General features: G+C 45.8%; 1 protein-coding gene and 3 non-coding genes across 4 annotated transcripts; all 4 read left to right on the forward strand.

Annotated features, from left to right (window-relative positions):
• Window positions 1–8,433: 8,433 nt before the first annotated feature.
• On the forward strand, window positions 8,434–22,538 carry RPS12 (ribosomal protein S12). The gene is made up of 6 exons (XM_063917363.1): window positions 8,434–8,489; window positions 8,632–8,679; window positions 10,895–11,011; window positions 20,014–20,116; window positions 20,701–20,802; window positions 22,449–22,538. The coding sequence occupies exons 2-6, from the start codon at window positions 8,666–8,668 to the stop codon at window positions 22,509–22,511; spliced, it is 399 nt and encodes a 132-aa protein (XP_063773433.1). The 5' UTR covers window positions 8,434–8,489; window positions 8,632–8,665; the 3' UTR covers window positions 22,512–22,538.
• On the forward strand, window positions 10,735–10,805 carry LOC134913617 (small nucleolar RNA SNORD101). Its single transcript, XR_010177319.1, has one exon. It is a non-coding gene; the product is annotated as a small nucleolar RNA SNORD101 (small nucleolar RNA).
• On the forward strand, window positions 19,876–19,949 carry LOC134913615 (small nucleolar RNA SNORD101). The gene has a single exon (XR_010177318.1). It is a non-coding gene; the product is annotated as a small nucleolar RNA SNORD101 (small nucleolar RNA).
• Window positions 20,541–20,623, forward strand: LOC134913639 (small nucleolar RNA SNORD100). Its single transcript, XR_010177339.1, has one exon. It is a non-coding gene; the product is annotated as a small nucleolar RNA SNORD100 (small nucleolar RNA).
• Window positions 22,539–23,987: the final 1,449 nt, after the last annotated feature.

Genomic DNA, 23,987 nt, shown 5'->3' on the forward strand with positions numbered 1-23,987 from the left:
TTTCTTCGCATCGCAGCGTTTTTCTGCTTAGTACGCATGCGCAATGTTCGCACTGCGACTGCGCCAAGTAATTTTGCTATGAAGATAGTATTTTTACTCACGGCTTTTTCTTCGCTCCGGCGATCGTAGTGTGATTGACAGGAAATGGGTGTTACTGGGCGGAAACACGGCGTTTTATGGGCGTGTGGATAAAAACGCTACCGTTTCCGGAAAAAACGCGGGAGTGGCTGGAGAAACGAAGGAGTGTCTGGCCGAACGCTGGGTGTGTTTGTGACGTCAAACCAGGAACGACAAGCACTGAACTGATCGCAGATGCCGAGTAAGGTTGAAGCTACTCAGAAACTGCTAAGTAGTTTGTAATCGCAATATTGCGAATACATCGTTCGCAATTTTAAGAAGCTAAGATTCACTCCCAGTAGGCGGCGGCTTAGCGTGTGTAACTCTGCTAAAATCGCCTTGCGAGCGAACAACTCGGAATGAGGGTCATAATACAAAGTGAAATCATTCAGAAACAATGTGGACCCCATTTATCAAGCCCTGGAGAGTGATAAATAGCACAGTGATAAAGTAAAAAACAAAACAATCAGCTCCTAACTGCCATGTCACAAGCTGGGTTTAAAAAATTACAGGAGCTGATTGGTTGGTACTTTATCACCGTGCTATTTATCACTCTCCAAGGCTTGATAAATCTGGGCCTATGTCTGTTGGACTTTGGCAGCAATAAAATAAGCAGAGGACTAGAAATTTGCGTAGCACTTTTGCCAGTCTCATACATAACCCTTAACCCGGAGTATTTATCAAGGCTTAGGGGGAGATGTTCTAAGCAGTGAAAAGAGTGGAGAAGAAGTGAGCTAGTGGATAAGTAACCCATGCAATCAATCAGCTGCTCTGTGTAATTTTATAGTATGCAAATTATAAATGTTACTTCAGTGCTGATTGGTTGCCATGGGCAATTTCTCCACTGGCTCACTTCTCCACTCTTTTCACTGCTTAGTACTAGAGATGAGCGCCTGAAATTTTTCGGGTTTTGTGTTTTGGTTTTGGGTTCGGTTCCGCGGCCGTGTTTTGGGTTCGAACGCGTTTTGGCAAAACCTCACCGAATTTTTTTTGTCGGATTCGGGTGTGTTTTGGATTCGTGTGTTTTTTTCAAAAAACACTAAAAAACAGCTTAAATCATAGAATTTGGGGGTCATTTTGATCCCAAAGTATTATTAACCTCAAAAACCATAATTTACACTCATTTTCAGTCTATTCTGAATACCTCACACCTCACAATATTATTTTTAGTCCTAAAATTTGCACCGAGGTCGCTGTGTGAGTAAGATAAGCGACCCTAGTGGCCGACACAAACACCGGGCCCATCTAGGAGTGGCACTGCAGTGTCACGCAGGATGTCCCTTCCAAAAAACCCTCCCCAAACAGCACATGACGCAAAGAAAAAAAGAGGCGCAATGAGGTAGCTGTGTGAGTAAGATTAGCGACCCTAGTGGCCGACACAAACACCGGGCCCATCTAGGAGTGGCACTGCAGTGTCACGCAGGATGGCCCTTCCAAAAAACCCTCCCCAAACAGCACATGACGCAAAGAAAAAAAGAGGCGCAATGAGGTAGCTGTGTGAGTAAGATTAGCGACCCTAGTGGCCGACACAAACACCGGGCCCATCTAGGAGTGGCACTGCAGTGTCACGCAGGATGTCCCTTCCAAAAAACCCTCCCCAATCAGCACATGATGCAAAGAAAAAGAAAAGAAAAAAGAGGTGCAAGATGGAATTGTCCTTGGGCCCTCCCACCCACCCTTATGTTGTATAAACAAAACAGGACATGCACACTTTAACCAACCCATCATTTCAGTGACAGGGTCTGCCACACGACTGTGACTGATATGACGGGTTGGTTTGGACCCCCCCCAAAAAAGAAGCAATTAATCTCTCCTTGCACAAACTGGCTCTACAGAGGCAAGATGTCCACCTCATCTTCACGCTCCGATATATCACCGTGTACATCCCCCTCCTCACAGATTATCAATTCGTCCCCACTGGAATCCACCATCTCAGCTCCCTGTGTACTTTGTGGAGGCAATTGCTGCTGGTCAATGTCTCCGCGGAGGAATTGATTATAATTCATTTTAATGAACATCATCTTCTCCACATTTTCTGGATGTAACCTCGTACGCCGATTGCTGACAAGGTGAGCGGCGGCACTAAACACTCTTTCGGAGTATACACTTGTGGGAGGGCCACTTAGGTAGAATAAAGCCAGTTTGTGCAAGGGCCTCCAAATTGCCTCTTTTTCCTGCCAGTATAAGTACGGACTGTGTGACGTGCCTACTTGGATGCGGTCACTCATATAATCCTCCACCATTCTATCAATGTTGAGAGAATCATATGCAGTGACAGTAGACGACATGTCCGTAATCGTTGTCAGGTCCTTCAGTCCGGACCAGATGTCAGCATCAGCAGTCGCTCCAGACTGCCCTGCATCACCGCCAGCGGGTGGGCTCGGAATTCTGAGCCTTTTCCTCGCACCCCCAGTTGCGGGAGAATGTGAAGGAGGAGATGTTGACAGGTCGCGTTCCGCTTGACTTGACAATTTTGTCACCAGCAGGTCTTTGCACCCCAGCAGACTTGTGTCTGCCGGAAAGAGAGATCCAAGGTAGGCTTTAAATCTAGGATCGAGCACGGTGGCCAAAATGTAGTGCTCTGATTTCAACAGATTGACCACCCGTGAATCCTTGTTAAGCGAATTAAGGGCTGCATCCACAAGTCCCACATGCCTAGCGGAATCGCTCCCTTTTAGCTCCTTCTTCAATGCCTCCAGCTTCTTCTGCAAAAGCCTGATGAGGGGAATGACCTGACTCAGGCTGGCAGTGTCTGAACTGACTTCACGTGTGGCAAGTTCAAAGGGCATCAGAACCTTGCACAACGTTGAAATCATTCTCCACTGCACTTGAGACAGGTGCATTCCACCTCCTATATCGTGCTCAATTGTATAGGCTTGAATGGCCTTTTGCTGCTCCTCCAACCTCTGAAGCATATAGAGGGTTGAATTCCACCTCGTTACCACTTCTTGCTTCAGATGATGGCAGGGCAGGTTCAGTAGTTTTTGGTGGTGCTCCAGTCTTCTGTACGTGGTGCCTGTACGCCGAAAGTGTCCCGCAATTTTTCTGGCCACCGACAGCATCTCTTGCACGCCCCTGTCGTTTTTTAAAAAATTCTGCACCACCAAATTCAAGGTATGTGCAAAACATGGGACGTGCTGGAATTTGCCCATATTTAATGCACACACAATATTGCTGGCGTTGTCCGATGCCACAAATCCACAGGAGAGTCCAATTGGGGTAAGCCATTCCGCGATGATCTTTCTCAGTTGCCGTAAGAGGTTTTCAGCTGTGTGCGTATTCTGGAAAGCGGTGATACAAAGCGTAGCCTGCCTAGGAAAGAGTTGGCGTTTGCGAGATGCTGCTACTGGTGCCGCCGCTGCTGTTCTTGCGGCGGGAGTCCATACATCTACCCAGTGGGCTGTCACAGTCATATAGTCCTGACCCTGCCCTGCTCCACTTGTGCACATGTCCGTGGTTAAGTGGACATTGGGTACAACTGCATTTTTTAGGACACTGGTGAGTCTTTTTCTGACGTCCGTGTACATTCTCGGTATCGCCTGCCTAGAGAAGTGGAACCTAGATGGTATTTGGTAACGGGGGCACACTGCCTCAATAAATTGTCTAGTTCCCTGTGAACTAACGGCGGATACCGGACGCACGTCTAACACCAACATAGTTGTCAAGGCCTCAGTTATCCGCTTTGCAGTAGGATGACTGCTGTGATATTTCATCTTCCTCGCAAAGGACTGTTGAACAGTCAATTGCTTACTGGAAGTAGTACAAGTGGGCTTACGACTTCCCCTCTGGGATGACCATCGACTCCCAGCGGCAACAACAGCAGCACCAGCAGCAGTAGGCGTTACACGCAAGGATGCATCGGAGGAATCCCAGGCAGGAGAGGACTCGTCAGAATTGCCAGTGACATGGCCTGCAGGACTATTGGCATTCCTGGGGAAGGAGGAAATTGACACTGAGGGAGTTGGTGGGGTGGTTTGCGTGAGCTTGGTTACAAGAGGAAGGGATTTACTGGTCAGTGGACTGCTTCCGCTGTCACCCAAAGTTTTTGAACTTGTCACTGACTTATTATGAATGCGCTGCAGGTGACGTATAAGGGAGGATGTTCCGAGGTGGTTAACGTCCTTACCCCTACTTATTACAGCTTGACAAAGGGAACACACGGCTTGACACCTGTTGTCCGCATTTCTGGTGAAATACCTCCACACCGAAGAGCTGATTTTTTTGGTATTTTCACCTGGCATGTCAACGGCCATATTCCTCCCACGGACAACAGGTGTCTCCCCGGGTGCCTGACTTAAACAAACCACCTCACCATCAGAATCCTCCTGGTCAATTTCCTCCCCAGCGCCAGCAACACCCATATCCTCCTCATCCTGGTGTACTTCAACACTGACATCTTCAATCTGACTATCAGGAACTGGACTGCGGGTGCTCCTTCCAGCACTTGCAGGGGGCGTGCAAATGGTGGAAGGCGCATGCTCTTCACGTCCAGTGTTGGGAAGGTCAGGCATCGCAACCGACACAATTGGACTCTCCTTGTGGATTTGGGATTTCGAAGAATGCACAGTTCTTTGCTGTGCTGCTTTTGCCAGCTTGAGTCTTTTCATTTTTCTAGCGAGAGGCTGAGTGCTTCCATCCTCATGTGAAGCTGAACCACTAGCCATGAACATAGGCCAGGGCCTCAGCCGTTCCTTGCCACTCCGTGTGGTAAATGGCATATTGGCAAGTTTACGCTTCTCCTCCGACAATTTTATTTTAGGTTTTGGAGTCCTTTTTTTTCTGATATTTGGTGTTTTGGATTTGACATGCTCTGTACTATGACATTGGGCATCGGCCTTGGCAGACGACGTTGCTGGCATTTCATCGTCTCGGCCATGACTAGTGGCAGCAGCTTCAGCACGAGGTGGAAGTGGATCTTGATCTTTCCCTAATTTTGGAACCTCAACATTTTTGTTCTCCATATTTTAATAGGCACAACTAAAAGGCACCTCAGGTAAACAATGGAGATGGATACTAGTATACAATTATGGACTGCCTGCCGACTGCAGACACAGAGGTAGCCACAGCCGTGAACTACCGTACTGTACTGTGTCTGCAGCTAATATAGACTGGTTGATAAAGAGAAGATGTCTATGTAACTATGTATGTATAAAGAAGACTGAAAAAAATCCACGGTTAGGTGGTATACAATTATGGACGGACTGCCTGCCGAGTGCAGACACAGAGGTAGCCACAGCCGTGAACTACCGTACTGTACTGTGTCTGCAGCTAATATAGACTGGTTGATAAAGAGAAGATGTCTATGTAACTATGTATGTATAAAGAAGAATGAAAAAAAACCACGGTTAGGTGGTATACAATTATGGACGGACTGCCTGCCGAGTGCAGACACAGAGGTAGCCACAGCCGTGAACTACCGTACTGTACTGTGTCTGCAGCTAATATAGACTGGTTGATAAAGAGAAGATGTCTATGTAACTATGTATGTATAAAGAAGAATGAAAAAAATCCACGGTTAGGTGGTATTACAATTATGGACGGACTGCCTGCCGAGTGCAGAGACACAGAGGTAGCCACAGCCGTGAACTACCGTACTGTGTCTGCTGCACCTGGATGATAAATGATATAAAAAATATATATATATCACTACTGCAGCCGGACAGGTATATATTATATATTATATAATGACGGACCTGCTGGACACTGTCTGTCAGCAGAATGAGTTTTATTTTTATAGAATAAAAAAAAAAAAAACACACAAGTGAAGTCACACGACGAGTGTTTAACTTTTTCAGGCAATCACAATATAAGTATACTACTAACTATACTGGTGGTCAGTGTGGTCAGGTCACTGGTCAGTCACACTGGCAGTGGCACTCCTGCAGCAAAAGTGTGCACTGTTTAATTTTAATATAATATGTACTCCTGGCTCCTGCTATAACCTATAACTGGCACTGCAGTAGTGCTCCCCAGTCTCCCCCACAATTATAAGCTGTGTGAGCTGAGCAGTCAGACAGATATATATAATATTATATATAGATAATAGATGATGCAGCACACTGGCCTGAGCCTGAGCAGTGCACACAGATATGGTATGTGACTGACTGAGTCACTGTGTGTATCGCTTTTTTCTGGCAGAGAACGGATATATTAAATAAACTGCACTGTGTGTCTGGTGGTCACTCACTATATAATATATTATGTACTCCTGGCTCCTGCTATAACCTATAACTGGCACTGCAGTAGTGCTCCCCAGTCTCCCCCACAATTATAAGCTGTGTGAGCTGAGCAGTCAGACAGATATATATAATATTATATATAGATAATAGATGATGCAGCACACTGGCCTGAGCCTGAGCAGTGCACACAGATATGGTATGTGACTGACTGAGTCACTGTGTGTATCGCTTTTTTCAGGCAGAGAACGGATATATTAAATAAACTGCACTGTGTGTCTGGTGGTCACTCACTATATAATATATTATGTACTCCTGGCTCCTGCTATAACCTATAACTGGCACTGCAGTAGTGCTCCCCAGTCTCCCCCACAATTATAAGCTGTGTGAGCTGAGCAGTCAGACAGATATATATAATATTATATATAGATAATAGATGATGCAGCACACTGGCCTGAGCCTGAGCAGTGCACACAGATATGGTATGTGACTGACTGAGTCACTGTGTGTATCGCTTTTTTCAGGCAGAGAACGGATATATTAAATAAACTGCACTGTGTGTCTGGTGGTCACTCACTATATAATATATTATGTACTCCTGGCTCCTGCTATAACCTATAACTGGCACTGCAGTAGTGCTCCCCAGTCTCCCCCACAATTATAAGCTGTGTGAGCTGAGCAGTCAGACAGATATATATAATATTATATATAGATAATAGATGATGCAGCACACTGGCCTGAGCCTGAGCAGTGCACACAGATATGGTATGTGACTGACTGAGTCACTGTGTGTATCGCTTTTTTCAGGCAGAGAACGGATATATTAAATAAACTGCACTGTGTGTCTGGTGGTCACTCACTATATAATATATTATGTACTCCTGGCTCCTGCTATAACCTATAACTGGCACTGCAGTAGTGCTCCCCAGTCTCCCCCACAATTATAAGCTGTGTGAGCTGAGCAGTCAGACAGATATATAATATTATATATAGATAATAGATGATGCAGCACACTGGCCTGAGCCTGAGCAGTGCACACAGATATGGTATGTGACTGAGTCACTGTGTGCTGTGTATCGCTTTTTTCAGGCAGAGAACGGATTATAAAGTAAACTGCACTGTCCTCACTAGTAAACTCTCTCCACTCAGTCTCTACACTTCTACAGTAACAGTACTCCTCCTAGTCAGCTCCAGTAAATCTCTCTCAGTCTCTTATAATCTAAATGGAGAGGACGCCAGCCACGTCCTCTCCCTATCAATCTCAATGCACGTGTGAAAATGGCGGCGACGCGCGGCTCCTTATATAGAATCCGAGTCTCGCGATAGAATCCGAGCCTCGCGAGAATCCGACAGCGTCATGATGACGTTCGGGCGCGCTCGGGTTAACCGAGCAAGGCGGGAAGATCCGAGTCGCTCGGACCCGTGAAAAAAAACATGAAGTTCTGGCGGGTTCGGATTCAGAGAAACCGAACCCGCTCATCTCTACTTAGTACATCTCCCCCTTTGAGAGAAATAAAATTGTGAGTTAGTACCAATCAGCTCCTAATTGTAATTTTTCAAATACAACCTGTAAATTGTAAGATAGAAGCTGATTGGCTAGTACGTTATCAATCACAATTTTTTTCTCTCTCCAAGCTTTAATAAATGTGTGCCTCCCAACATGACCCTTTCCAGGAGGGACATAATGGTCTGTTCTTGGACTTCCTTCTCAAATTATGATTAAGAACTGTGTAGAACTAGTAAATAAATAGGAAAGGTGTTTCAGCACAGGTGATGGCAATCTTAAACTAAGAGGGAAGGCCAGGAACAGAACATTTTGTCCCTCCCGGGAAAGCTCATGTTAGGAGGTATGTAACAATCCCCCCTTCCCCACCCCCATAGTCTCAATTAAGTTTAAACAAAAAACAACTACTTTAACAATTGCTGATTTATGCAATATGAGCATCGTCAAACTCTGTTATGTATGATTAATGTCTTTTTTTTACCATTTGAAGTTTTATTTTTTGCTTTAGCGTTTTCGCCCAGATAATAAGACATTTGCCAAAAACGCCCTTAACAAATATGGTGGGAAACAGACTCCGGGCACGTCCAGGCGCCTCTGCCCTCACGTATCATGGAGACTCCCCGTCGGCTAGGATATAAATACGTGACGTCAGCACGTTTCTTTCTCTTTCCTTATGCAGTGAAGTTGGTTGGGTAAGTGATGGCGGAGCTGCCGGGCAGCACGGGGACTGGCACTATCTGTGCGGTATCTCCGGCATCCCTCCCTCCCTGAGCCCAGAAACTGCGGCGGCGTGATGGGCGCAGCTAACGCTTCTCCTTTCTGTTTGTATTACAGCGCACTGTCACCGAACATCCATTAGACATCAAGGATGGCCGAGGAAGGGTGAGTAGCAGCTGTCGCTCTGTGCGGGTTCCGGCGTGCTGGGCATCCTGTTGTGCGGGCTTCTGTTCCTGTATAGCTTGCGGGATCTTCTATACGTGTGCACACTGGACATCGCATGCAGCTGCATAGGGCGCTGTCACAGCGTGCTGTTCCTCTCATGAGCATACTAGATGTGCCTGGGGGAAGTGTATCAAACCTTTGTGAGGGACACAAGTAGAGAGGCTGCCCGCAGCATGTTGTCTGCTTCCAGCTACCGCTCCTATATTGCCTTCTATAAAATGTATTAGCTGCATGGTTGCTGTGGGCAGTGTCTCCACTTTCTCTTGTGAAGGTTAGATACATTTCCACTCATGAGTGTACATGATTCTGCCATGAATTGATAGCTACATATATGATGTAAAGCAGGCACTGGCTAATGCACATATGTACGGCACAAAGGTGACTGTTTATACTGCGAGAAGAGTACTATACCTGTCGAAGACAAGTTTTAGCCCTGCAGCTGGTGATGGCTATAGCTGGGTTTGTATGGCCACCTCTGAAGAAATCTGTGTAAAGGGCCCCATACACTAAAACGATATGGCTGAAGTCGGATGTAATTTCCCTTGAGCTCCCCCGGGACCTTCCCGGGAGTGATTCCATACGATTTGGTACTTTTGTGCTATTTTTGCTTAAGATATATCGCATGCGATTGATGAATCCGCTATACATCGCTTGCAATATATCGTATGGCATACAATTGTACCATGAGATATATCTGATGGGCTGGATAGAGGGCTACGGGGGCTGGGAGTGTCCTGAGAATGCCAGTCAAACTTCCCTGTGATACATCGCATGCACAAAAAAAAACCCACATTTTTTTTTATCCGATTCCATCCAACTCCGATATATCATTAGTTCAGCACCAACGACTTAGGAGATCCTATCCGACAGCCATGGGTACGCGCATCAGATTGGATATGATCTAAAACGCATACGATTGTACACAATTTCATAAAATATATCCAATGGATATATCGGAATTGTAAAAAATCGTCAGTGTATGGGGCCCTTAAGAAGGGCAGTCGTGTATTGCAATCTGTGCTACTGCTATCACCATCTCAGGATATTCTATTACATCACATTCACAACCAGTATATATTGGCTTGGGGAGGCTTTGCACTTTCAGTTGTCTTTTTTAAGGTGCATACACACTGGGCAAAAACCCAGCGTGTATGCAGAGCGATGATCGCTGGTCTGAAAATCGCTCAGTACATACACACTGACCGATTTCCCCCCCCAGCGAAGGTGAACGGCTTTCTATAGTAGGACGCTATGGAAAGCCATTCATCTGCTTGTAATACCAGCAGACGAATGGCGGCCGCCAGTGATGAAGCGGGAGCGTGCATCAGCACTCATCGCCGGGGCATACACACTGGGCGGTTTTGAGCTGAAAGCAGCTCAACACACCATAAGTGACCTGCTTTGAGCTCAAAATCGCCCAGTGTGTATGGGCCTTTAGATGGTTCCTGATGGCAGCAATTCATTTCGGGTGCGATCTCCACTGTTGCCAACATCTCTGCTTGTAGCCTCCTGAAGTGGCGAGCAGAAATGTGTGAAGTGCCCAAATGGGACTAATTTGCAATGCGGGGACTACACTAGGGATTAGCAGCTATTCGTGGCTAAACCTTGTCTGGGTGCTTAAAAAGTAATGGGCACCCGATCAGAGCGACTACTTGATTGCTCTGATGGTTGCTTAAACAAAGCAATTTAATCTCCGACGAAAGGAAATCTTAGTTCATTTAACTTGGAATATCCAGCTAGATTCATGCTGACACTGGTTGCAATAACATATGACTGGACTATTTATCAGTGATTATGTTGGATTGCAGTGTGTGTATTACATTTCTTTTTACCTATCCTGTACATAAAACATTGTAAGGTCACAATGGCATGACATTTTTTTTTTTTTTTTTTTTTTTACAGACAATTGAAGGCAACCTTTTAACTGTTCTGCCTGTGGTTGCTATAGAGATCCATGGGTCACTTTGTGTATATGTAAATAACATTTGCTGCAGTGTTTGAATGATGTTACTATTAAGTCGGATACCCCTTCACTCATTCTGAGTGACAAACCGAATCTGACAAGCCTGTAGCAATGTTGTATTGGTTAGTTCCGTGGTCACTCTAACATTAAGAATTAAAACTTTTTTTTTTTTTTTTTTTTTTTAATTTGTAGCATTTCTGCTGGAGGTGTAATGGATATTAACACAGCTCTTCAAGAAGTGCTGAAGACCGCACTTATACATGATGGCCTAGCTCGTGGAATTCGTGAAGCTGCCAAAGCCCTTGACAAGTATGTGCCTTAAATGGTGTTGGTCAGTTCTGAATTAATTTCGTTATCAACATGCATGTTCAAATTCTATATTTCACACTCAGTGTATGGATACATTGCATCTCCCTATGGCTGTACTAATTGGTAGCTCTCCAGCTCCTCATTTACCTGGTGTTCCCTGCACATCCAAATATCACAGGCTTTGCATACAGGTGGTAGTGGCTAGATGGCTGATTTTGAGGTAACCAAATTGTTTGACTGCAGTGCAAAGCCATTAGTAGCTTGATAACAGCCTGTGGGTACACATACTTAAAAGGTTCATGTCCTCCATTAGTGTTCTACGTTTAAATGGAAATGTTATTTCTGTAATGAAATTCTTTACCCCATCCTGTAATTGGGTCGCTTATCAAAAAGTGGTCTATGTACTAAGCTGGGAGAAAGGTGAAAAATGCAGAGCCAATCCCTGTACAGATCTCTTAATATGTACTAAAGGGATTTCTCTGTATTTTGGCTGCCTGCAGTAAGGGAGTACTAGATTTCTGCAGTGCCATAGGAACCTATGACGATGTTAAGCGAGCCTGTTATTACTAAGGGTTGAGGCCACTTACCACTCACTCTCCTCAGCAGGTGTTAGTACACATTGCAGTAGCAGGTGAAGCACATTAATTGGAGTTCTAGTACATCTGCCCAAACCTTCAAGCGTCCCATGAAAACTCAACTTTTTGTCAAGCTTATTAAATTCTGGAATAGCCAACTTTAACCTTCATAAACGTCTCATCCAATTACATCCCCACTGTAGAGAACACTCATCCTCGCGTTTTCTTGTTCTTCACCTTCCCATCCTCCTGACCCCAGCCCAACATTGCAGTGACCATACAGTACAGCCCACCAAAAACCTTTGCAATCTGGTGGACCATTATGCAATAGATGGCATCAATGCCTACTTCCCTATAGATTGTAAGCTTGCAAGCAATGCCTTCCTACCTTTTTCTCTGACGTCCTAGTGGATGCTGGGACTCCGTAAGGACCATCCCCATGGTCCTTACGGAGTCCCAGCATCCACTACGGACTACGAGAAATAGATTTATCGGTAAGTAAAATCTTATTATTGACTGTTATTACTCAGTCTTGTTTCCCCCCCCACTGTTTCCAATTGAAAAGTGCAACGAAATTTGTTGTGCTATATAAGAATCTGTTAATAAATAAATCTACCTATCCAATCTGGTTGGAAAGAAAATCTGATAATTGAAGCAAACAAATGACAATTGACTGTTTGACTGCCAGTTTCAGTGTCTGGGAACAATCGGAACAACTTGTAAAATCTGTTTAGGTCAACCAATTTATCTGAATGACCTTCTCTTTTTTTTTTTTTTTTTTTTTTTTCATTGTTTGTGAACATGATTGTCACTACCATGTATTGCCAGATTTTTATACCAGCCAGATTGGACAGATAATTTTACAGTGTGTACCTAGCTAATTTGTTGCTCCTGTTTTGAGATGGGAACAGTTGAGTGTGCATGGAGGCAGAAGTTGCTAAAGTAACAGCCACTTGTGGCTTTCTGTATTGCCATAATCTGTAAAATGGCCCATGTCTTTAGGAGTGGTGCTACATCTGATTTTAAGCGGTCCTACACAACATGGTAAGATGTCCAAAGTACTACTGGAAATGGGATATCGAACATAAATTGGTTCTGCCTTTGCTTGTTTAAACATGCAGTGGTTCACATGGCATAGGGTGCAGTTGAGAATTTGCAAGTTGTTCAAGAAGTATATTAAGAAGATCTAGAACTTACACAATCAAATAGTAGGTATGTCTTTTGGGTAAAGCCAAATATTTAAGGGACTTTGGGGGTAATGTATTAAAAACGTCCTAACGGACGTTATGTGTCCATGGGCGTATCACCACATTATCGTGGTGATACGCCCGCAGCCGCCGCCACAATGTATGAAGAAGGCCCCCGCCGATGTGTGAGTGCGTTATCATACCTGTCCGCCGATAGGGCACTTTCCACATCGGCTGGGCTGGCCTCATCGGCAGCATATTTCTGCGAATGCGCTCTTCATCCGTTCGGCCTGCTCGCGCCGCTGGCAGCAGGAGGCGCATGCGCGTATAGGCTGTGCGCTGTTCAGCGCCGGCTGTGTGGTGGGTGTCGGAAGTCAGCCTTAAGCGCGCAGGGGATTCATAGAGGAAGCTGGCAGCCTGCCAGTGAGTGTCGTGGTTGCTGGCTTTAAAGGGGGGGGGGGGGTGTGAGAGAGAGATTCTGAAGGGGATGTGCCTGCAAGTGGTTGGGGTGGGGGAAAGGAGGGGAAGAGAAGCTGTGTCTGTATTTCCGAAGAAGGATGTGCTTGTAAGTGGGGGGGGGGGGGGGGGGGGGAGAAGCTGTGTGTGTTGACTGGATTTATGTTGGGGGTTGTGCCTGCAGGTGGGGGAGAGAAGTTGAGGGGGTTGTCTTGTTTTCTGAAGTGGGATGTGCCTGCAACTCTGCAAGTGGTTGGGGGGGGTTTGCCTAATATACACAAATATAATGGTGTGTCACAGGTATTAACAGTGATTGCCCCTACACACTAAAAACTACCTTGTGCAAACTTTCTCACACATTCAACTTTAGCCATCATAAACTGCCAATGACAGGCTGTCAGCTCGAACGCTGCTGGGAGTTAAAACTGCTTTTGTGAAGTAACAATAAAGCTTTAGTGTTCAAGAGCTCTGTTAAGAAAACACTACAGCCACACAACGCCTGCCCGGGGGAGGCGTTCTGGGGACACTGCTTCAGGAGACGAAAAGGGGCAGCAGAGGCAATCATACATTGCCTCTGCTCTTCGTCTCCCGTTCACTACAGCAGGGTAGCGGTAAGTGGCGGGGGCGCGCGGCGACCAGGCTATACGGCGTTAACACGCCGTTCATACATTAGGAGAATGTGCTAATTGCAGGCTTAAGGTGCGCTGTGGTCAGCGGAAACCACAGCGCACTTTCATACATCTGGCCCCCTGTTTCTGTAGTATCTCCTGGTTAGAGACTACTAGTGTGTTTATTTTTAGCCTGTTTAATAGTTTCATATAGAACAGAAGTATTTGACCATTTTCTTAGTAAATTTTAGAAGGTGTTTCTATGGGAGATTAGCTTCCAAAGTGCCTTAAGTGCTTCCCAATCCCAGCTCCCCAACGATCATGCAACATAATTCAAGTTAAGTCCACATTAAATTTATAAAGCTGCTTTCTCTATCGTCCTTGTGGATGCTGGGGTTCCTGAAAGGACCATGGGGAATAGCGGCTCCGCAGGAGACAGGGCACAAAAAGTAAAGCTTTCCGATCAGGTGGTGTGCACTGGCTCCTCCCCCTATGACCCTCCTCCAAGCCTCAGTTAGATTTTTGTGCCCGGCTGAGAAGGGTGCAATCTAGGTGGCTCTCCTAAAGAGCTGCTTAGAAAAGTTTAGCTTAGGTTTTTTATTTTACAGTGAGTCCTGCTGGCAACAGGATCACTGCAACGAGGGACTTAGGGGAGAAGAAGTGAACTCACCTGCGTGCAGGATGGATTGGCTTCTTGGCTACTGGACATCAGCTCCAGAGGGACGATCACAGGTACAGCCTGGATGGTCACCGGAGCCTCGCCGCCGGCCCCCTTGCAGATGCTGAAACAAGAAGAGGTCCAGAATCGGCGGCAGAAGACTCCTCAGTCTTCTAAAGGTAGCGCACAGCACTGCAGCTGTGCGCCATTTTCCTCTCAGCACACTTCACACGGCAGTCACTGAGGGTGCAGGGCGCTGGGAGGGGAGCGCCCTGGGAGGCAAATGAAAACCTATTTGGCTAAAAAATACCTCACATATAGCCTCCGGGGGCTATATGGAGATATTTAACCCCTGCCAGAATCCACTAAAGAGCGGGAGACGATCCCGCCGTAAAAGGGGCGGGGCCTATCTCCTCAGCACACAGCGCCATTTTCCTTACACAGCTCCGCTGGTCAGGACGGCTCCCAGGTCTCTCCCCTGCACTGCACTACAGAAACAGGGTAAAACAAGAGAGGGGGGGCAAAATAGTGGCAAAAATTATATTATAAAAGCAGCTATACAGGGAGCACTTATTATAAGGCTATCCCTGTCATATATATAGCGCTTTGGTGTGTGCTGGCAGACTCTCCCTCTGTCTCCCCAAAGGGCTAGTCGGGTCCTGTCTTCGTTAAGAGCATTCCATGTGTGTCTGCTGTGTGTCGGTACGTGTGTGTCGACATGTATGAGGACGATATTGGTGTGGAGGCGGAGCAATTGCCAAATATGGGGATGTCACCTCCTAGGGGGTCGACACCAGAATGGATGCCTTTATTTATGGAATTACTGGATAGTGTCAACACGCTAAAGCAGTCGTTTGACGACATGAGACGGCCGGACAATCAATTAGTGCCTGTCCAGGCGCCTCAAACACCGTCAGGGGCTGTAAAACGCCCTTTGCCTCAGTCGGTCGACACAGACCCAGACACGGGCACTGATTCCAGTGGCGACGGTGACGAATCAACCGTATTTTCCAGTAGGGCCACACGTTATATGATTTTGGCAATGAAGGAGGCGTTACATTTAGCTGATACTACAGGTACCACTAAACAGGGTATTATGTGGGGTGTGAAAAAACTACCTATAGTTTTTCCTGAATCAGAAGAACTAAATGAGGTGTGTGATGAAGCGTGGGTTGCCCCCGATAAAAAGATGCTAATTTCAAAGAAGTTATTGGCTTTATACCCTTTCCCGCCAGAGGTTAGGGCGCGCTGGGAACACCTCCTAGGGTGGACAAGGCGCTCACACGCTTATCTAAACAAGTGGCGTTACCCTCTCCTGAGACGGCCGCACTTAAAGATCCAGTAGATAGGAGGATGGAAAATATCCAAAAAAGTATATACACACATACAGGTGTTATACTACGACCAGCTATAGCGACAGCCTGGATGTGCAGTGCTGGAGTAGCTTGGTCAGAGTCCCTGATTGAAAATATTGATACCCTGGATAGGGACAATGTTTTACTGTCTTTAGAGCAAATAAAGGATGCATTTCTTTATATGCGTGATGCACAGAGGGATATCTGCACACTGGCATCACGGGTAAGTGCTATGTCCATTTCATCCAGAAGAAGTTTATGGACGCGACAGTGGTCAGGCGATGCGGACTCAAAACGGCATATGGAAGTTTTGCCGTATAAAGGGGAGGAGTTATTTGGAGTCGGTCTATCAGATTTGGTGGCCACGGCTACAGCCGGGAAATCCACCTTTTTACCTCAAGTTACTCCCCAACAGAAAAAGACACCGACTTTTCAACCGCAGCCCTTTCGTTCCTTTAAAAACAAGAGAGCAAAGGGATATTCATATCTGCCACGAGGCAGAGGAAGGGGGAAGAGACAGCAACAGGCAGCTCCTTCCCAGGAACAGAAGCCCTCCCCCGCTTCTACAAAAGCCTCAGCATGACGCTGGGGCTTCTCAAGCGGACTCGGGGGCGGTGGACTGTCGTCTCAAGAATTTCAGCGCGCAGTGGGCTCACTCGCAGGTAGATCCCTGGATCCTGCAGATAATATCTCAGGGATACAGGTTGGAACTAGAGACAGATCCACCTCGCCGTTTCCTGAAGTCTGCTTTACCAACGTCCCCCTCCGAAAGGGAGACGGTCTTGGAAGCCATTCACAAGCTGTACTCTCAGCAGGTGATAGTCAAGGTACCTCTTCTACAACAAGGAAAGGGGTATTATTCCACTCTATTTGTGGTACCGAAGCCGGATGGCTCGGTAAGACCTATTCTAAATCTGAAGTCATTGAACCTGTACATAAAGAAGTTCAAGTTCAAGATGGAGTCACTCAGAGCAGTGATAGCGAACCTGGAAGAAGGGGACTTTATGGTATCCTTGGACATCAAGGATGCGTACCTCCACGTTCCAATTTACCCCTCACACCAGGGGTACCTCAGGTTCGTCGTACAAAACTGTCACTATCAGTTTCAGACGCTGCCGTTCGGATTGTCCACGGCACCTCGGGTCTTTACAAAGGTAATGGCCGAGATGATGATTCTTCTTCGAAGAAAAGGCGTATTAATTATCCCATACTTGGACGATCTCCTGATAAGGGCAAGGTCCAGAGAACAGCTAGAGATGGGATTAGCACTGTCTCAAGAAGTGCTAAAACAGCACGGGTGGATTCTGAATATTCCAAAATCCCAGTTAATGCCAACAACTCGTCTGCTGTTCCTAGGGATGATTCTGGACACGGTTCAGAAAAAGGTTTTTCTCCCGGAGGAAAAAGCCAAGGAGCTATCCGAGCTTGTCAGGAACCTCCTAAAACCAGGAAAGGTGTCTGTACATCAATGCACAAGAGTCCTGGGAAAAATTGTGGCTTCTTACGAAGCAATTCCTTTCGGCAGATTCCACGCAAGAATTTTCCAGAGGGATCTGTTGGACAAATGGTCAGGGTCGCATCTTCAGATGCACCAGCGGATAACCCTGTCTCCAAGGACAAGGGTATCTCTTCTGTGGTGGTTGCAGAGTGCTCATCTATTGGAGGGCCGCAGATTCGGCATACAGGATTGGATCCTGGTGACCACGGACGCCAGCCTGAGAGGCTGGGGAGCAGTCACACAAGGAAGAAACTTCCAGGGAGTGTGGACGAGCCTGGAAACGTCTCTTCACATAAACATTCTGGAACTAAGAGCAATCTACAATGCTCTAAGCCAGGCAGAACCTCTGCTTCAGGGAAAACCGGTGTTGATCCAGTCGGACAACATCACGGCAGTCGCCCATGTGAACAGACAGGGCGGCACAAGAAGCAGGAGTGCAATGGCAGAAGCTGCAAGGATTCTTCGCTGGGCAGAGAATCATGTGATAGCACTGTCAGCAGTGTTCATCCCGGGAGTGGACAACTGGGAAGCAGACTTCCTCAGCAGACACGACCTTCACCCGGGAGAGTGGGGACTTCATCCAGAAGTCTTCCACATGCTGGTAACCCGTTGGGAAAGACCAATGGTGGACATGATGGCGTCTCGCCTCAACAAAAAACTGGACAGGTATTGCGCCAGGTCAAGAGATCCGCAGGCAATAGCTGTGGACGCGCTGGTAACGCCTTGGGTGTACCAGTCGGTGTATGTGTTTCCTCCTCTGCCTCTCATACCAAAAGTATTGAGAATTATACGGCAAAGAGGCGTAAGAACGATACTAGTGGTTCCGGATTGGCCAAGAAGGACTTGGTACCCGGAACTTCAAGAGATGATCACGGAAGATCCGTGGCCTCTACCTCTAAGGAGGGACTTGCTTCAGCAGGGTCCCTGTCTGTTTCAAGACTTACCGCGGCTGCGTTTGACGGCATGGCGGTTGAACGCCGGATCCTAAAGGAAAAAGGCATGCCGGAAGAAGTCATTCCTACTTTGATTAAAGGAAGGAAGTAACCGTGCAACATTATCACCGCATTTGGCGAAAATATGTTGCGAGGATCGGAGTGCTCCGACGGAGGAATTTCATCTGGGTCGATTCCTACATTTCCTGCAATCAGGATTGTCTATGGGTCTCAAATTGGGATCTATTAAGGTTCAAATTTCGGCCCTGTCGATTTTCTTCCAGAAAGAATTGGCTTCAGTCCCTGAAGTCCAGACTTTTGTTAAGGGAGTGCTGCATATACAGCCTCCTGTGGTGCCTCCAGTGGCACCGTGGGATCTCAATGTGGTTTTGGATTTTCTAAAATCTCATTGGTTTGAACCACTAAAAAATGTAGATTTGAAATATCTCACATGGAAAGTGACCATGCTACTAGCCCTGGCTTCGGCCAGGAGAGTGTCAGAACTGGCAGCTTTATCTTACAAAAGCCCATATCTGATTTTCCATTCGGACAGGGCGGAACTGCGGACTCGTCCGCATTTTCTCCCTAAGGTGGTGTCAGCATTTCATCTGAACCAGCCTATTGTAGTGCCTGCGGCTACAAGTGACTTGGAGGACTCCAAGTTACTGGACGTTGTCAGAGCATTGAAAATATATATTGCAAGGACAGCTGGAGTCAGAAAATCTGACTCGTTGTTTATATTGTATGCACCCAACAAGATGGGTGCTCCTGCGTCTAAGCAGACGATTGCTCGTTGGATCTGTAGCACAATCCAACTTGCACATTCTGTGGCAGGCCTGCCACAGCCTAAATCTGTAAAGGCCCACTCCACAAGGAAGGTGGGCTCATCTTGGGCGGCTGCCCGAGGGGTCTCGGCATTACAACTTTGCCGAGCAGCTACGTGGTCAGGGGAGAACACGTTTGTAAAATTTTACAAATTTGATACTCTGGCTAAGGAGGACCTGGAGTTCTCTCATTCGGTGCTGCAGAGTCATCCGCACTCTCCCGCCCGTTTGGGAGCTTTGGTATAATCCCCATGGTCCTTTCAGGAACCCCAGCATCCACTAGGACGATAGAGAAAATAAGAATTTACTTACCGATAATTCTATTTCTCGGAGTCCGTAGTGGATGCTGGGCGCCCATCCCAAGTGCGGATTATCTGCAATAATTGTACATAGTTATTGTTAACGAATTCAGGTTATTGTTGTAGGGAGCCATCTTTCAGAGGCTCCTCTGTTATCATACTGTTAACTGGGTTTAGATCACAAGTTGTACGGTGTGATTGGTGTGGCTGGTATGAGTCTTACGCGGGATTCAAAATTCCTCCCTTATTGTGTACGCTCGTCCGGGCACAGTACCTAACTGAGGCTTGGAGGAGGGTCATAGGGGGAGGAGCCAGTGCACACCACCTGATCGGAAAGCTTTACTTTTTGTGCCCTGTCTCCTGCGGAGCCGCTATTCCCCATGGTCCTTTCAGGAACCCCAGCATCCACTACGGACTCCGAGAAATAGAATTATCGGTAAGTAAATTCTTATTTTATCTAGTATGTTGCCATGCTTGGATGATGACTTCAGTCATAAGTCGGATACCCCTTCACTCTGCATGAGTGAGAAGGTATGACTGACAAGCCTGATGTGAAACTGTGTTGCCTTAAATCTTTAGACCTGCCCTTACTTATAAATGTGTTTTGCAGACGCCAAGCACATCTGTGTGTCCTCTCTTCAAACTGTGATGAACCAATGTATGTGAAATTGGTGGAAGCACTTTGTGCGGAGCATCAGATCAATCTAATAAAGGTGAGTGGTTTCACCTCGGATTGCACTGTTCTTGACTGGATTCTCGTGGATGAAATAAAGAACTAAGGGGCACATATAATAAGCATGGAGAAGTGAAAAAGTAGTGATAAGTGCAAGGTGGTGATGCACCAGGCAATCATTACAGATTTGAAAAATGACAATCGCCCCCACCCAAATCTAGTCTTTTTGGTTTGCTAACAAACCTGAATAAGGCACCAAGTTTGGTACTGTAGGTTATCCCATTTACCATGTGAGAATCTATAGACAGCCTTATTTAGTTGACTTCATGCAGCCTGAACATGTATTGAACTTTTAAAGAAAAGCAACCTTAATCTCTCATGTCCAACTCTATTTAAGGCAATCAGGCTTTTTACAAGGACATAGTTAAGCATTTGAATAGCTTAAAATATATGTTCAATACTGAGCTGTACATGATGAAAATGTGGCTCCCTCTACTGAATATTATGAGAAAAGCCTAATTGTTACCTGAATGTTCTGAGTCACAGCTCTCATTGTTTGAAAGCCATTAATACTGATAAGTTATGAAATTATGCTTCCCTTGGGCTTTTTCCCTATCCTTTCAGGTTGATGACAGCAAGAAGCTTGGAGAGTGGGTTGGTCTCTGTAAGATTGACAGAGAAGGCAAGCCCCGCAAGGTGGTTGGCTGCAGTTGTGTTGTTGTCAAGGTACGGTGCTTGCATAGTTCTTGGGCTGTATGTTTAATTGCTCTTAAAGTAAAATTAGGAGTAGATATAAATGTCACACAGCTAGCCTCAGTGTGCTATACTATGAGACTGAGGAGCTCCTAGAGGTGTTGTGTATAAACTTTTAAGTTTTACATCGTACTTGCATTGCAGCGAAACACCACTCCAATGTTTACTAGAGATGCTGGGCTGCTAATTTAACCAGAGGATTCCGTTTTAAATGCATGCAAATTGCAGACGAAACTCAGAACTTGTGTGAGAAAGCTGCAACTACATTGTGGCATCTTGTATATAGATTCAGACTATTACACAAAGATATACAAATGTTGCACATCAGATTGATCAGTGCAGTATATCAAAGTAATTGCTTCAAGTTTTAGTTGTGTGAATAAGAACATTTTGAGAGGAATGGTTGTGTTGCCTGGTATGAGAGGGGCTGTTTGGTGCATCTGAAGCTACAGTGTATGAGGGCACATCTATGCATAGTGAAGTGAAGCGCTTCTACACTAAGTAGAAAGTTGAACAGTTGACGCAATGCCATAGCTTGTTCTGAAATGATGGCACATGTTCTTGTGGGATCTTTGCTTTTCAGTCAAGGTGGGTACACTAGGCAACGTGCTCTATGAGCGACTTCACCTAGTGTTTCCCCTCCCACGGCGGTTGGTGGCAGTATGCACACACTTAGCAGTATGCAAACCATGTCGCTTAGTGACGTTGGCCAGACCATGCATGCAGTTTTTAGACTAGTCCATATTGAGCTGCACACATGGCCGGCAGCGAGGGTCGCTAATGACCCACATTGCCGCTCGTCGGCAGCGGCATACACACTTGGCGATAAATTAAACTACGTCGCTCAGACTAATGGTAGACATGCATTTTGATGGGGCAAAAGGTTGACTTTTTTTTATTTATATATTTTTTGTTTTGTTTTCTGGGGTGTTTTGTCACTCTTCTGTCACAAGCAAGCCCACTAGGGTACCACGTCCCCTCGCATGGCAAGCGACTTCGGGCAGGTTACTTTTCCCAATCGTAGTCCTCGTGGATGAAGTATGAAAATGTAATTTAAATAGTATACCATTGTCGTGTCTACCTTTTGACCCTTCCAACCTAATGCATGTCTACTATTAGTGGTCAACCTATTGACTGTAGACCTTTTTACTGTCGATCTATAGTCCAGATACCATGTTTTTTTTTTAGTTAAAACATATAAATCACTTAAAATTTCTGACTCTTCTGAGGAGGGAAAGTTATACAAATTGTGGTACAACAGTACCATAATACTCACTGCAAGCTTAACTTTGTTGTGTGGTGGGGGGTGATTTTGTATGAATTCATATGGACAGTGTCCTACAAACTACTTTTAATATAGGCAATATTTTATGTTTATGCCACTATTGAGCTGCTGCAAAACCTTTTTAACGTGTCTTGCAGACCTTGCTCAGGCCTAGTGGCAAGAATAAGGCCATCGTACGAGCCTTGGGGCCTTCATGTGGCATTTAAGGTCCCTGAAAATGGCTACATTATAACATGTTGGTCTTTCTATGCAGTGATCTGTTTTTGCCTGTATTGCTGCTTTTTTTAAAGTGATTCAATACATTTTTTTATTTTATTTATTTTTTTGTTTCTAGGACTATGGCAAGGAGTCTCAGGCCAAAGATGTTATTGAAGAATATTTCAAGTGCAAGAAATAAACATCTGAATAAAAGTGTTGAACTTGAGTATCTGGTCTTGCGTCTTATTTTGAGGGTTACTACCCCACTTTGCTAATTAACAAAACTTACTACTAAAGTATTTTACATACCTGTACACCCAAATACTGGCTGGCAGTCCATTCTGGTGTTCTTTTGGCCTAAACTGAGGTAATTTCATTTGTATAGTGCCTGCACTATACAATAGGAAGATGTAATCCCATATCTACAGGTGTGTAGCTGTGGGTCTGTCAAGTTGGCTTATTGATCTTGGACGTTCATTCAACTTGTATCATTCTAAAGCTTGGTGGTCTTGGGAAATCGCCAGTGTGTGTTTTTGCTCCGTCTTCTGAAATGGCTGTAGAGAATTACCAGTTACACATTATCTGAGATGCATGTCTGATGCTGTTGGAGGGAAAGTCCTCCATCCTGTCCCAGCACTCTGAAATAGTAATGCACGTTCATCCAGAATGTTTAGTCATTGCTAATAAAATGTGTACTGATGCATTCTCTCACTGACTGTAAGCTGTGGTGGTATTTAGGCGCCACACGCTATTAGCAATAAACTACAGGTGAATTCAGTAAAGTCTTAATCTAGCATAGCATTGTATAGAGCGGGGTGGGGAACCGCAGGCCGTATAAGGCCCACAAAGCCACTTGATCCAGCCAGGCTTACCTAACCGAGGGAGATGCCAGGCGCCCGCTGAGATTTTGTTACCAGCAGGCTCCCGGCTCCTTCCCCTCAGCAGCCTGGAGGCAGGAGCTTACTCCTGAGCTCCGGCTCAGGCATTGTACGTGTGCGGCTCTGCAGTGATATGGGAGAGACGTCATGACTGCTCTCCCATAGTTCCGAGGAGCAGGCGGCCAGGCAAAGGGCAGCGGTCTGGAAGAAGGAGCGGGGCTGGTGAGTATTTTTTTTCCTTTTAGAGTGTAAGCGGTGCTACTAGGGGGCATATCTAATGGGGCATAGCTACTGACTGGGGGCATGCTAATTTTTAAGTTTATTTTTGTATGGCCCCCGAAGGATTTTATAAATACCCAAATGACCCTTGTTAGAAAAAAGGTTCCCCACCCCTGGTATAGAGCAATATTTCTATACCCCTACTTGTGTAGCATTTATCTAAGCTTGATATAGATGAAAATGGGTGTGATATAGAACTGGTACACTGTCTAAAACTGCATACACAGTGCGATGCAGGCTTTTGTGCCCAGAGACATGTAGTCTGCATCGCCCCCACCTGCAAACTTTTTTTTTTTGCAGTGCTGATCCCGTGGGCCTGTGCATTGTAAGCTTATACACAAGGTGCAATATGCACTATATTTCCGTGCAATATAGACTGTATAGTGAAGTCCATATCACACGGAAAATCGCATTGTGTATGCAGATTCAGTTTTCAATTTCAAAATGGAAGTAGACATTAATAGGACCTTTTTAAAAACAAAATGACAGCATCTGATTTGTTTTTCCTGCCTGTTTTA

The sequence above is a fragment of the Pseudophryne corroboree genome, chromosome 4, assembly GCF_028390025.1.
Source record: "Pseudophryne corroboree isolate aPseCor3 chromosome 4, aPseCor3.hap2, whole genome shotgun sequence".
Lineage (NCBI taxonomy): Eukaryota > Metazoa > Chordata > Amphibia > Anura > Myobatrachidae > Pseudophryne > Pseudophryne corroboree.

Bases quoted from the DNA above. Each gene is read 5' to 3' on its own strand.
- RPS12 (XM_063917363.1), top strand. The intron at 11,012-20,013 runs GTATGTGCCTTA...TGTGTTTTGCAG, and splicing joins GCTGCCAAAGCCCTTGACAA to ACGCCAAGCACATCTGTGTG. The intron at 20,117-20,700 runs GTGAGTGGTTTC...CTATCCTTTCAG, and splicing joins ATCAGATCAATCTAATAAAG to GTTGATGACAGCAAGAAGCT.